We start from the raw sequence: 14895 nt of genomic DNA, 5'->3' as shown, positions 1-14895 counted from the left end.
AAGTTGGTTTTTTTAGTTACTTCAGGCAAGTAAATAGACGAAGTTTGTAGCAATTATATTAGTCCTGTCGGTCTTTTTTAATGCGATTTTTTGCTTGACCAATTTATCGTCTGACGCATTTTACTTTTTGACCTCAAAAACGGGATAAACAGGTAGCGCCCAGTGGGGTTTAAGTGCTCTTGGAGCCTTTCAGCTCACTAGTCTTCAAGTATGCGATTCACAGAATCTGTTTTGGAGACTTATACTTATGGTGCGGAGGGCGGTTCTGAGATTGACTCACTGTTGCCACCCGGTGCACGCCCCGCTGGGCTCGCTTACGCCCCTTCAATTAAGCAAAAGCTAGCCTCCCTAAACCGTGCCTAGCTACTGACGAAGCCAACCGCTCGCCGGTCGTTTGAGAGCAATTCACCCGACGTTTGTCACTTATGTTTTTTAGAGACTAGTGAAATCAATGAGCGCTAAAGTTGACACAATTTTCGCGACGTTCATCAGGCGAATATCGTATTTGCCATGCAAAGAGTTTGGGCTCACTGACGAATTCATAGCGCAAAATACTAGACGACCAGAAGAGGAAAACGTCATTGCAGAAGACTCCGATCAAACTCTAGATCAAAGTAAAGTAGACGACAGCTCCGACCTTGTGGATTCTGATGAGACCAAAGTTGATAATTTTGAGGATGCGGACATTGGTTTGAAACGAGATGCGGGAGACATGTCAGAAGTTCCTGGGCTGGAGTCGGAGGTTGATTTTCCAGTAGTTGAAATGCCAAAAACGCTTGAATCTACCACCGAACTTCAGGAGCTTAAAAGGGACTTATTTCCTTCGCCTTGGATAATGTTTTCGTGCATAAGCATTAATTTCCTGCTTGAGAGCACTTTTCGTAGATGACAACGTGCAATTAGTGTTCTTGAATCTGTTCCATTTTATATCGGCACAAAGTTTTCCAAAAATGCTTATTTCATTTTTCGTAAGATCTGAGTAATGTTTTTAAAGCTGAGTTTTATATATGTAGAATGAAGCCTACGAATTCGCCAGAAAGGCGTATACCAAAGCAAAATGGATGTTTTCTTTGACAGTACTGGCACTGGTGTCAGAGGGCACCGGTTACGTGCAGCCGTTGTAAGATAGAACATTACCAGTAGATTTTTACAAATTTTATTGAAGTAATATTTGTACTACCGGATTGGCTTAGTTTGCCGAATTAATTTTTGTCTGAGAAGGAAATACAATCCCTGTAAAAAAGGTCGCAATCTGCCCCTGGAGAAGTAGCCGCTGAAGAACCAGATGAACTCGGAGAATCAACAACAGGTTTTGAAGACACAGCCTCGTGCACAGGCGTCGATTTTGGCACTGATAGTGACTTTGAAGTGAGCACGAGCAGTGGAAGCACCAGAGGACGTCCTAAGAAGAACAAGTGGAGACAGAAGGCTGCAGGAGGTGCTTTGAAAAGCGTTGAAAAGAAGACCAATGTTAGCAAAGAGAAAGAAATTGACCTGGAACGAGAGAGGATCCTGGATGAAGTCCTTCCAATGCAGTTCAGGACATGCTTCTTATGTGGTCTGTAAGTTGACGTTTAGATTAATATTCAGATAACTTTTTTTGATTCTGTGATGTATTTTTTTACGTTAACAAAGGTATGAGCAGTCTAATATCTTGCGTCTAGTTGATAATTTAATATTTTTAATTGCGCTCGTTAGAGAAGCAATTATTGTAAACGTGTGTGTCTATTTTATGCAAAATTTTTGCTTGACCGTTTTGACTTTTGGAGTAACTTTTAAACCTCATGACTTTTTACGTTTTGCGTGATCTAAAATTCTCTCTCAATCACTATTTCAAGCAGCTGAACTCAATTGGCGGCAATTTAATACTCAAAGTCAAATGAAGAGTGCGCCGAAACTGGTGTCATTTTTCAATTTGAATCTTAATAGTGGTTTATGTTAACCTCTAATGTGGTTATTTGAAGCCCGCTATTGAATTTTTTAGTCGCATTCCCATTTAGGCTCCCCCTCCGCCCACGACTGAAGCAGGCTGCAATGGATTAGAGCTCCCTCTAGTCGTACGACAGCAATTCTTCCGACGTTTAGTTGGTTATGTTTTATAATGATAAATGGCGTATGGAAAAGGCAGCACCGATGCTAAGCTTTAACCTAAACATGTGATACAATTTTCAGGAATAGTGACACCTGTCCATCTTTTCGTTGGAGCTGCTCTTCTTTCTTTACTTTCAAAAGCGCTAGTTTACAGCATACTTTTTCAAGGAGCAATTAATTTTCGTCGTCTTTGCTACTCATATTCAAGATCATATTCAATTAACTTCTCTTTTTATTATTTAGAGGCTGTGAGTTCTGTGCCCTCGACCGATGCGATCAGTGTTTGAAAGTGTTTCATAACCCATGTGTGAAAGATTCAAATTTGGAAAATGAGAATTGTTGCGTGCAGTACTCGACTGTTGGCGATCTCAAAGTAGGAAATAGTTCGAGAGCTTACATTAGTCTGAATGCAATTCTGTTCTTTGATGAGAATTATGTTTTAGCCCGTTTGTCGTTCGGATATGAAAAGTTTATTGGTGAACGATCACCAGGTTTCTGCTTTCAAGATGCGCTTCATTTCTACCCCTCAGAGGTTTGGTCATCAATTTTTAAACTCAATTTTGGATTGTTGGTCTCATGTAAATTTCAATAACATGAGACGTGCCTGGCTACTTGACGTCCTTGGACACCTCGTAATCTATGGATCTCCTGAAACATAACTAAAGTTAAATTGAGAAATTATGAAACCAAGTTTATCTTATTTTTGATCTGCTCTGCTTGAACAAATCTTTGACCTCGTATTTGACTAAGATAATTGAATGTTTGAAATTCAAATCAATACTCAGAATTCAAATTCCTGGAATATTTTCTGGTTAAATAATTTTTTGGTTTTTGCAGATTTTTGGAATCAGAAGATTTTTTTGCAGGTATCGTTCTACGAGGCATTTGATACAAGTTGTGGAGAATAGCGATAGGTCTGTGGTCGAGGTACCGAGCAAGGTCAAAGAGATGTACACAACTAATAGAAGATATGATTTAGCGGATGTTCGAGGCAGCACGAAATCAGATTATAACATTCGGGTAAGCTGCTGCCTTGTTTGACCCCCCCCCCCCCAACCTTTGTGATAGAAAACCGCACGTGTGAAGGTGCCAATAATATGCATGCCCTCAATTAATAAACATACTCACTAATGTGGGGGAGTGGTAATGAAAATTTATTTTTCTAGAGGGGGCAAGGGAAGAAAATTGTTCCGAGTAAAGTTATCAGCAGCCTAGTTCCGAGTAAATTTTTTTTGTTAATACTAAAAGTGCACATGTCTGGCTCTTACTGCAATCAATGCAATGTTTCAGAAACGCAGGCTTGAAGCAGTTGAACTTCAACAGAAGTACTTCAATGCCAGCCATATCATGGATCCAAAACTATTGCATTTCGATTCATCAATAGAGGGCAAACTTGAAACAACTCAAGGCGAGGTATGAATAACTTGACATTTTTGGTAAGTTTGAATGAATTTGTACGAGTTAACGATTGCCATGCTATATATATCGTGTCACATAGTGAGTTGCAGAATATAAAACGAGGATTATGAAGTTCTCATTGTGGGAAAGGAAAGTCCTATCTGGTCTATAATAATAATAATATTGAATTCAACCAAACATGGTTACAACCAGCTTGGTAGTCCCCAGATTAGGGGAGAAATCAAGTTTCAATAATTAAATTTTCTCGAAAACTTTCCATCCTGAAGGGTAACTTTTATATTTGAATCTTTTCAATGCCTCCCCTTCCAAAAAGTTCTTCACTTCTCTTCGAAACTGACATGGATTTTTGTGTGGTGAATAGTTAGCGAAACTGTTAAGTTGAGACAAAGAATTATTGAATCGGGCTACTCTATTAAAGTAATTATTTTCAGAACGTTTCCGAAATGTTTTTCTCGCTTCAATAAAAATCTTTTCGCTTGATCTGGTCTTTGGACAACCGAAAGTTATTGACCAGTGGTCTGACGCATTCATCGAAGTTAAGCCCAATAAAATCTTGTTAAGCAGAATTAGGTCGTTAAGAACTAGAAAATAACTGACTGGCAATAGGCGATTTCGAATTAGGCTCTCAACGTATTCTTTGTCACCCAGAACAGAACGGCAAGTTATCCATTTTAAACATGATCTCTGCAGTCTTTCCAAGCGTTGAAGATACTGTGGGTTTCCAAGCGTTGAAAATCCTGGGTTCCAGACATTTGACGCATAAAAGACCGCAGAGAATATATATGTTTTCACCAACGTGCATTTGACAGTTTCTTTTGTGGTGCGGGGTATAACTCTTCTTAAATGATTCAGTTTTTGAAAACCTTTCTTTACCGCCATTTCGAGGTGACAATTCCAAGTCATGCTGGCCGTAAAAATTAATCCGAGATCTTTAATTTGTTTTTCATTTTTGATGGCAATTCCTTTTGCAAATAACTCTGTAGACGAATTATATGTATTTTTGTATGAGAACTTAATATGTTCGACATTTATTCGTGGTCAACGTATTTTGACCTTATCTCCACTTGAAAATGACCGATTTTGTTTCTGTTTCAGCAGAAATTGCCCCAAGCTGTACTGGTTCTCGTGGACAAGGACTTCAATGAAGTGATTACTCAGATTAATATATATGGAGGAGTGTTTAGTGTGGGAACAAGTAAGTAATGAATCCAGCTAGGTCATATTTCAAGCACGCTTCCTTGTGTTTACCTCTTCATGGCAACGAAGCGATCGCGAATATTGTTGATAACATTGAGAATTTTTGAGACAGTGGCGATTGTTTCTATCAGTTTCACAATTTTTTGCAGTGCTCACACGTGATCTCGACAAGGGCTGTGAAATATAATTATTACCACGGTTGTGTCTATTGAAAGCAAATAAATAGCAACTGTTTTGAAATAGCAACACGCTGAGATGTAGATACATTTAAACCATTGCTGGTAGCCTTTTTTGAGATACTTCCTTGAGGGGGTATAGGGGAGCAATTTTGACATTAGGCAAACATTCTGAACAAAAGATTTGTGACAACTAGGCAAAGCTTTCAGCTAATTGAGTTTTCGTATAATACCCTAACCTGCATGGAATGTTTCGACAACAATTAAAGAGAGTTAAAGTAAATCATGTTCAACATAAGTGATCTGATTAATTAAAGAATTTAGCTATCATGGGAATCGGTGGGAAATGTATTGTAGGAATAACAACTCTTCTAGTTATAACTTTCTTGGGGTGGGGTCAAAGGGATTTTGGCAGGGCGCTGTGCTTAATTTGTAGTTGGTTTTTAGTTTCATGCATTTCATCAATTTGTCCGTCCGTCCGATTATTTAGTTTTTTTTCAGGCGTTGTCAATTTTAAGTACTGAGGTGTTCAAGTTTTGACCGCGCATTTTCTGGGTTCATACAACGGCCAGGTTACTATTATGCTCTTTGGTGATTGCGCTGTAAACAGGGTGTGTTTGTTGTAAATTCACCTTCCAACTATGTGCTAAAGCATATTAAGAGTTTTGTTGCGATGTATGTTTTTAAATCGATCAAACTGCTTCTTGCATAGTTCTACGTTGACCCAACTAATTTTGCATATTACTTTAAGATCTGGTTATATTTGGGCAAATTAGCATTCTGTAATAGCTACGTTTGTTCAAACGACGCTTACTGAAGGATGCAAAACTGAGAGAGTGCTTTAAGTCAACTTGCAGTCTCATCAGAGTGCAGGTCTAGAGTTGGCTCTACATTTATTATTGCACTCTGCGTTTTTGAAGCATAATTAGTATTTACTTGATAGGGGACGTAGGTTTTTAGTTGAAATCTCAAGTGGACAGAAATTTTTTCCGAAGGCTGGTCTCAAAAGTTTAGGTGAGAATAAATCATAATGGGATGGACGCAAAGCTCAAGCAATGAAAATAAGATGTAAAATACGGTTTAACGCATTTTCCTCCGATTTTCCAAAGTTTGGTTATGATTTTTGTCTACATGAGAAATTTATTAATATTGCAAAATCCAAGACCCGTCTTAATAGATGAGACGTTTTAGTGTGGTGGTCAGTTTATTAATTAATTCGTACGTATCCTGGAATTTAAAAGAAGACAAAGATGTAATGCAAAGTTGTGAGATTATGACGAGAAGCGTAGAGGTATCTCTAAATGTAAATAGGAAGATTTCGTTGCGTAGAGTTTGCGAAAGTAAGCTTCTTTCTTTGGAGCCTAGTCTTTTAGGGCAGGAAAGAGGAGGGCTCCTTTTTAGCCGTAAGGGTAAGTAAGAGTGGGCTGCTTATTTCTGCGAAGTAGACTTACCTGACTTTATTTGCCGGATTCCAACCGACTCAGCCCTGTAAGAAGAACGCTGAAGTATAACTTCAATTATAACGACAGCAAAGTTATGTGCCCGAGTCTGAGAAGCACGCATGGTATAGCTATCTAACTGAGACTGAAAGATAAATATTAAGTATTAGCTATTTATTACTGAATAGTGAATTATGAGTCTCTGATTGGTCAGCGGAGTTTAATTCGTGGAATAGATTTCCGTCTGCCGCACTTTCTATTCTGCAGATGAGTTGCATTTTGATGTGGAAACTGGTTACAAACTTTCACTAATTGCGCTTTATTTCAATCCGACTACTGCTTTGAAGTAAATTTGTGAATTTGAATTATCATTGTGAATTATCTGGACTTTTTTAATTGCTCTTGTACGAAGTTCATAGCAGTTATTGTAAACGTGTGTGTCTTTTTTATGCAAAATTTTTGCTTGACGGTTTTGACTTTTCTAGTGACTTTTACGCCCTTGAATTTTTGCGTTTCGCGTGATCTAAAATTCCCTCAATCACAATTTCAAGCAGCTTAACTCAATTGGCGGCAATTTAATACTAAAAGTCAAATGAAAAGTCCGCCGAAACTAGTGCCATTTTTCACTTTAAATCTCAATAGTGGTATATTTTAACCTCTAATGTGGTTATTTGAAGCCCACTATTGATTTTCTTAGTCCCATATAGGCTCCTCCTCCTCCCCCCCCCCCGACTGAAGCAGGCTGCAATTGATTAGAGCTCCCACTAGTCGTTCGAGAGCAATTCTTCCGACGTTTAGTCGCTTATGTTTGTTTCATGTTTAACTGCTCTCGAACGAAGTTTGAAACAAATATTGTAAACGTGTCTTTTTAATGCAAAATTTTTTTAGGCATTTTTGCACTCTTGTTCAAGAATATTCTTTGACTTCTCAAGTGACCTTTTCACACCTGTCCTCTTCATTTTCAAGTGATCTCAATTGCTCTTACATTGGAATAAAGTTTGTTGCTAAAAAGCAGTTGTAAGATAGCAAATGAAAAGGGACTGTTAGCTGAGTGGTGAATGTTTATACCGATAATCTCGGAGGTCGGGGGTTATAACCCCTCCCTAGTCTGAATTTTTGCTTCCATAAAAAAGTTATCTAGGCTACAGCCGGTGAATTAAATTGACCGGCTTTTCATTAGAAAGCAATTTGTCCGATGTTAGTGTGATTTTTTCTGTTTGAGTTAATCAGTAATTGCTCTCAAACAAAGTTTGTAACAGTTATATTAGTCCTGTGGTCTTTGTGACTTTTCGTTTGATCATTTGAAATTTTTGTCCTCAAAAACCGCAGAAAGAGGTGGAAGCCGCAGATTATTCAAACCTTTGATTGGTTCATGTTGATATGATTTTTTTAAAGGTTAGCTTTTACGTCCTAATTATTAGCATTCTCATAAGCTGTTTGTTTAAAGGGCGCGTACTGAAGAATGCAATACTGATTAGAGCTTTAAGTCATCCGGCGGTCTCATCAGATTGCAGGTCTAGAATTGGCACCACATATTAAAATTCTCAAATTTGAAATATTGATAAGAAGTACTACTGCTTTGTTCTCTTAGTGGAAACATTTCTTTATCTTTGATGTGAACGAGGGGGAAAGCGAGAAAAATTAATGCTCTTTAAATTTACAGATATAGATGAAGTGATGACGAAGTTCTTGAAGTCAGCTTGCATTTGATTGACTGCAGGGCTAGAACTAAAAGAATAGGTCTAATAGTACCACATTTAAATTGGTTAAGAGCTTTGATTACTTAAATAGTATGAATTAAAGTAGATTTTGCCGGCCCTGGCTGCAGTAACTATTGTCACCTCATTTGCATATTATGTAGTTATGAGCACGTTATTGTGTATATAGATATTACGTGCTTTTTGGGATTGGAAATATGGTAAACCCATTAGGAGGTAGGCAATCTGACCTAACTTTTTGGTATGACGTTTTCAGACTAGAGAAATTCAGTTGCTATCAGTGGCAAACCTTGAGAAATTTTAGATCGACTGTTGAAATTATACTTTTGTGGTGTACCGAATTAATTAGTGTACGTTTTGTGTATCACGGTTAACAACTCTGCGGACAGTATTTGAGAGGTCAACAATTTACATGTTTTTGTCAAGTCCTGTTTCTTATTGAACAGTGTGTGTTCCTCTTTAAACAGTGTATGTTTTTAAGTTTGCCTTTGAATTGTTCTCTAAGAATTAATGTTTTTCTTGACATTAGGTTTAATCAAATTATTTTGCATGTATCCCTGTGCTTGGTTGACATATTGATTATTTTGAACATTTTTTGATATTTGTCTTAAATATTAGCGTTCTATAGTAGCTCTGTTTGTTCAAATTGGGCTTATTGAAGAACGCAATACTGATTTAGGGCTTTAGGTCAACCCGCGGTCTCATCAGATTGCAAGTAGAGAATTTGCCCTGCTTATTACAATTTTCAAAATGAAATATCAATAGAAAATACAACTACTTTGTTCTCTTAAGTGGAAACATATCTTTGTTTTTTTCTATCTTTAAACGGTTACGTGACAATTTACCCAATTCCATTTTACCCAATGCCATTTTACCCGACGCCATTTTACCCAACCTGCCATTTTACCCAATGCCATTTTACCCAATGCCATTTTACCCAATACCAACTCACCCAATGCTTTTTGATCTTTTCGTTCAATTATCCGATAACAAATTAGCAGTCGCTATTAGAAGGATGATTTAAAATATTTGTGGACAATATAATCCCATGTTCGGTTGTGATAGTTTCATATCAAGTCCCACGGGCCATTTAATTAAATAATTGGCTAATCCCATGTTCGGTTGTGATAGTTTCATATCAAGTCCCACGGGCCATTTAATTATATAATTGGCTAATCCAATGTTCGGTTGTGATAGTTTCATATCAAGTCCCACGGGCCATTTAATTATATAATTGGCTAATCCAATGTTCGGTTGTGATAGTTTCATATCAAGTCCCACGGGCCATTTAATTATATAATTGGCCAATCCAATGTTCGGTTGTGATAGTTTCATATCAAGTCTCACGGGCCATTTATATTATAGTCGGCTAAATAGTCGTTCTGGTTAATTTAGCAAGGAGGTAAATTGGGTAAGTTGGCATTGGGTAAAATTGCAGGTTGGGTAAAATGGCATTGGGTATAATGGCATTGGGTAAAATGGAATTGGGTAAATTGTCCTGACACCCTTTAAACATAGCTTCGTTCTATTTTTGATGTTTACGAGGGGGAGAGCTAAAAGTTGGCGATTTTTCAATTTTCAAAAGTATTTCAGATGTATTTGCAGTGCTATAGTGATGATGAACTTCTTAAGTTAGGTTGCATCTGATTGGATGCATGTCTATCTAAAAAGAACAGGTCTTAAAGTAAGTCATTTTTCGAGGTAAGAGTTAGTTTTGACATCTAAGATGCTTCTATTAGCGTCCGAATATCGATTTTTTTAAAAAAATAATTGGACATTTTTTGTTACTGTTTCAAGTAGCTTTTGCCACCTCACTTGCATATAATGTAGTTAGAACAGGTTTCTATGGCAACAGATTTTACGTGCTTGGGGTTGCAAATAAGATAAACCCATTAAGAGATGGGCAAACTGGTGCATCTTGTTTTGGTATGACGTTTTTTTTGGTAGAAAGATGATGTTGCTATCAGTGGCAAAACTTTAAAAAATTTGAATCGGCTGGTTAAATGAGCTTTTTTCTGGTGCACCTAATTAATTTTAATACTTGTGTGTATCACCTTTAAAAAACTGTGGAGACTATTTAATAGATCAGCAAATTACATGCTTTTTCTTAAATCCTGTTTTTTGTTATGATGTAAACAGGGTGTATTTTTTCAATTCGCCTTGCAAGTATGCGGTAAAAATTTAATGTTTTGTTTGAGATAGAATTTTAAACTAATCAATATCATTTTGCTGATCCTCTTTGGTTGTTTCCCTGTTGATATTAAAATTTTTTGCTTAAAGATTTAATTTATATTCATCCTAAATATTAGCATTCTCTAACAGCTGTTTGTTCAAACGGTGTGTACTGAAGAATGCGATACTGAGTTAGAGCTTTAAGTCATCCTGCAGTCGCATCAGGTTGCAGGTCTAGAGCTGGCACTACATGATATAATTTAAAGATATTAATTATTAATAGCCATTACTACTGCCTTATGGCCACTAAAATCATATCAAAGCTTCACCAGATACAACTTGGAGTTTCAAGAAATAATTAAAATGAATCTATTAACCCTTTGTAATTAGTTTTGAAGAAATTTTGTTCCTAATATGTACCTAAGTGACAATGTTACGCACGCTGTGGTTTTTTTCAGGTAGAAGTAGGTGTGACTTTACTACTACAAATTGGAATTACTGTCGATACATTTCTCAATTACACTGCCGAATTTACTACTCGAAAGAAGAACATCAGTTTGAACTTTTAAACTACAGTCCCTTCGGTGTGAAAGTTGACGATGTTTTGTACTGCTACGAAGACGAGAATTTGAACTCGAAACAAGTGAATGATTTTGGATCGAGTGAAGTAAGTTCAAGCTGTAGATGTGAACAACCTTTGGTGTCACGTGCGCAAAGAGATCCGAGTGGGTCGAGGTTGTGGGACGGTGCAGCTGTATTATCTCATGGTTCTACAATTCAAATTGGTTGTGCTAACTTTGTATTTGTTATACCGTAACCTGATGGCAATGATTGGTCATAGTTTTGAGCTAATTGACCTCACTGCTGAATGGTGAAAAATTGACTGCTTTCTGGAGTCTGACGATATTACTCATTTTCATGGAACTATTTTGGTAGTATCGGTAGCAAATGGGTTGCTACCTTCTTCCGTGGTTAGATGAATGTTGAGTTCATGCGAGTGCCGAGGGAGCTTTGTGATCAAAAAGGATATGAGATGTGGATTTGGAATTGAATTATCTGCAATCAAATCGCAAACATTTTCTGAGGCATTCTGGAGTCCTTGTCAGACATTAATTGCCAAAAGAATCAAACTAAAAACTACCTTAGAAAATGCCTACTTACATTCAATAAGAAATTAAACTTTTAAAAACTTTGTTTTATGGGTTTTAAAACTACACCTGGAGGCAGCATCAACTTTAAGGTATTCCCCAGTGCCCCGAAGTTTAATTAATTGTTAAAATGAGGTACTAAACTGAGAAAGCTTAAAATTGAATTGCTACACAATTTTGACACTAATTTGAGATGAGAATGAACCCCAAAAATGATATTTTCGATTGATAGACACGAGGTTTGGTGTGACTGGGTGATTGAACAGAAAACAATGGCTAATATTTTGCATTTCGCTTGAGTAAATTATGAGTTTTTTCCAATAATTTTCAACGATTTGGCGTCTTTGTGCAGGAACTCGTTATTAAGCAACTTGACAGCAGTGCAAAATTTTAGTTTTTTTTTCTTGGTCAGCAGTTTTTCTAGTTATGCACTAACAAACGCAAGTGGAAACTGGTTGACAAATGAGCTTCTTTGTCTCCAATAATGGATTGGATTTGGGGGCACTTGGATAAAAGAGAACCTTGATGCAGCAATTAGTTTTCTTCAAAATTTGTGCAAAGTTTTTGCAACGTTTTTATGCGAAGATTTGTTCGATTGTTTTTGACTTGTCAATTGATTTCTATGTCCTCTACTAAGCAAGTTTTAATTGCTATCGAACGATGTTTGAAGCAATTTTCTCGTTAATTTTTCAATCTATTCCTAATTAAGTTAAATTCAGTTTTATTTTTCGCAAATAAAACTAAGAGTTGCGATCTGTGAAAAAAATAGTCGTTTTGTCCTTTTCTCCCGAGTCATGAAATAACCGTCAAAAGATTTCGTCCGCGGAGGTCGAGTAAATCTCTCCAATGAACAAAGATGGAATTAAACCTCTTATCTGTCTACTTTCTTCAAAATGGAATTAAGGTAAGTCTTTAAATGTTCAGGCAACAGTCCTAACATATAGGTAATAATTGCTAAGAACGTTTTCATCCGCGCGCATGATCCAACACCTTCGTGTAAAATAAGCCAACAAGTGAGTCAGGGTGTCCTGGTTTCTTACTACTCGGCTTTATGAGCCCTAAAATCTTAGCAAAGCCGGACTGGAGACAAATTGGAATTTACGAAAATTTGGAATCGTAGCTTGGGATTTATAACTTGGAATCAAAGCTTCACCAGATAGAACTTGGAATTTCAAAAAATTTACCTCACCTATCGTTAGAGGGCAACTTTTTTGACGCTAGTCGGTTAATGTTTGGATCATCCGAATTATTAATTTTAAGCAGCTGAACTCAATTGCCTCAACTAAAAATTAATTGAAAGGCGTCAAATTGAGTTTCATTTTTCTTAATAGTGGCCTTATAATGACATTTAACATCTTCTGAAGCTCCTTAGTAAAGATATTTCTACTCTCAATATAGTTCGAAGTCTCTGTTTCAGCTAAGCATCGATATATGGCAGTGGTGTAGCTGGAAAACAAGAATTGAAATGAGATTTTTCGGAATGTGAAGTAAAACTAAATAATTTTGCATCAGTTGGACTCAATAATGTGGCCTGTTTTATCGCAGAAATTGAAATACTTTCAAAAAGGATGCCAGGGAAACCGACGTGTACCTGAGGAACGTCAAGCTCTGCGAATGAAATAAATTTTTGAGTTAAAATTTGCGATCACGAACCGATTCCTTCTGCTTTTAACGTCTAGTATAAGATTTTAAATCATATTTTCAGGGGGTTTCTGAATTGTGAATCAATTTTAGTGCAAATGGGTCTGTTTTTTTCAACAATTTTCAGCAAAGAGCATTCTCTTCTTACGAGCTGCTTCAGCATCACCCACAAATTTTTATTTGGGTACCGTTTTATGCTAACCAATACAGTTTTTACGCTCTTTTTCTAAAAAAAGTTAGTCTTTGTTTTACACACCGCAGTTTTTCTTCCTTCAAATTAATCTGAAAATAGGTTTTTGGGGCATGCAAGCGAAGATTGGGTTCAAATTACTAAATTGAGGTTAAAAGTGAAAAGCGGGTCTTCCGCTTATTTAGTTGACCTCAAAACTATTTTAATTTTAGGCAAACTTTGTGGGCATAATAATATACACTGGTGTTTGTTTCAGGTTGCGTAAATTTCGTTCTCTCTTCCGCAAAAATCGAACGTTTCATAGCGTCATAATATATAGCACGACTTTTTCTCGCTTGAGTTTTTCATTTTCGAGTAATCTAAGTTCTGAAGTTATGAGTAATCTCATTCTGGAATTAAGGTTGTTACTAATATAAAAGAAATTATGAGCGAAATATTCGAAGACATTATAGCTTATTGGGAAAGATTTCGGACTAATCATAGAGGTTCGGGGTTCGAACCCTTGTGTGGTCAACGTTTTTGCGCCCATTAAACATTTCTAAGCTATACCACTCTAAATTAAATTGATCCCGGATGTCAGTCAATCGAGAGCAATTCATCCGACTTTAGTCGGTTTAAGTTCTGTTTAAACAGATAACGAGAGAATAATTTATCTTTAGGCTTTCAAAAGTTTGAAAGTTGGTCGCGCTGAGCGTAAATCATGCCTAGTGAGCATAATATTGATATTCTATTTTGTGGAATCTTTGATTGCTCGATTCAATGCAAATGATACAAAATCGGAAATATTCATCTTGTTTTTATAATTGATGCTCCCCAACTCGTATGTTTTCCCTGGTTTTTCAAATAGATTTCTTACTCGTAATGGCAAAAGAAAGACTAAGTTTTCTATCTCAGTCCATTGCTTGTTGATTCATATTTGTCTGGCAGAGTTTGCAGCTGTCAATTTTTTGACAATGACTGAAAATGACAGTGGCTGGGAAACTTTGGACACAAGCAATGGACAAATCGTCTGCTTTGAAAGGTGAAACTGCTATTCTTTTTGAGTCAATAACATTGAAGGTTACGATGAGTCAATAACATTGAAGGTTACGACCTCTGTCCTTTCAAATTCTATAAGCATGCTGTTTGAATAGAATACATCGCACTTAGTGACTCTGATTGGCCGATAGGATGTTTAGCCGAAAACCAAAAATCTGTAATGTTATTCATCCAGCTCAATATGCATAGTTCTGGTTTCAGACGTTCCCGAATTAAGTTGGTCAGAAAATTTAACGATTCTATTTTTGAAATTTTTTCAAGAATGGAACAACGAATAGAACAAAGCAAGGTTAACTGTTTTGTATGAATGTCTTTGAATTCTTGCAATCTGCGTGGTCTCCATTATCAAATAATCTTGGTTTATTTTGATCTAAAATTTAAATGTTTGCTGATTATTTCTTATTGCCAATCTTAATGTTTTCTCCGATCTTTGATGTTTCTTCCTCTCTCCCTCAGCCTTTTAACTTCAGCCTTTTTTAATTTCCTCGAGTTAATGAACTGAACTGAAGTCCCCTCCTGTTGGATGACATTGCTTAAGAAAAGACTCCCCTCTCATTGGGTGAGTTCAATAAAATGAATGTCTCGTAATTTTAAAGCTCTTTTTTCAAAGGTTAAGGGATGGGGTATAGTCGATCAATGATTGTTTGGGAGGTTGCGGGCATGCTC

General features: G+C 36.7%; 1 protein-coding gene across 1 annotated transcript; it reads left to right on the top strand.

The window, feature by feature from the left end:
* The first annotated feature begins 308 nt into the window (after positions 1–308).
* On the top strand, positions 309–11395 carry LOC142340483 (uncharacterized). Its single transcript, XM_075391059.1, has 8 exons — positions 309–837; positions 1245–1562; positions 2335–2464; positions 2535–2623; positions 2958–3111; positions 3382–3504; positions 4606–4705; positions 10671–11395. Exons 1-8 carry the CDS (start codon positions 452–454, stop codon positions 11027–11029), a joined length of 1659 nt encoding a protein of 552 aa, XP_075247174.1. The 5' UTR covers positions 309–451; the 3' UTR covers positions 11030–11395.
* Positions 11396–14895: the final 3500 nt, after the last annotated feature.

This window comes from Convolutriloba macropyga, chromosome 5, assembly GCF_964194025.1.
Source record: "Convolutriloba macropyga chromosome 5, txConMacr16.3, whole genome shotgun sequence".
In the NCBI taxonomy this organism is placed as follows: Eukaryota; Metazoa; Xenacoelomorpha; order Acoela; family Convolutidae; genus Convolutriloba; species Convolutriloba macropyga.
The sequence above is the reverse complement of the archived record's forward strand: the minus strand, read 5'-3'. Positions and strand labels throughout refer to the sequence as shown.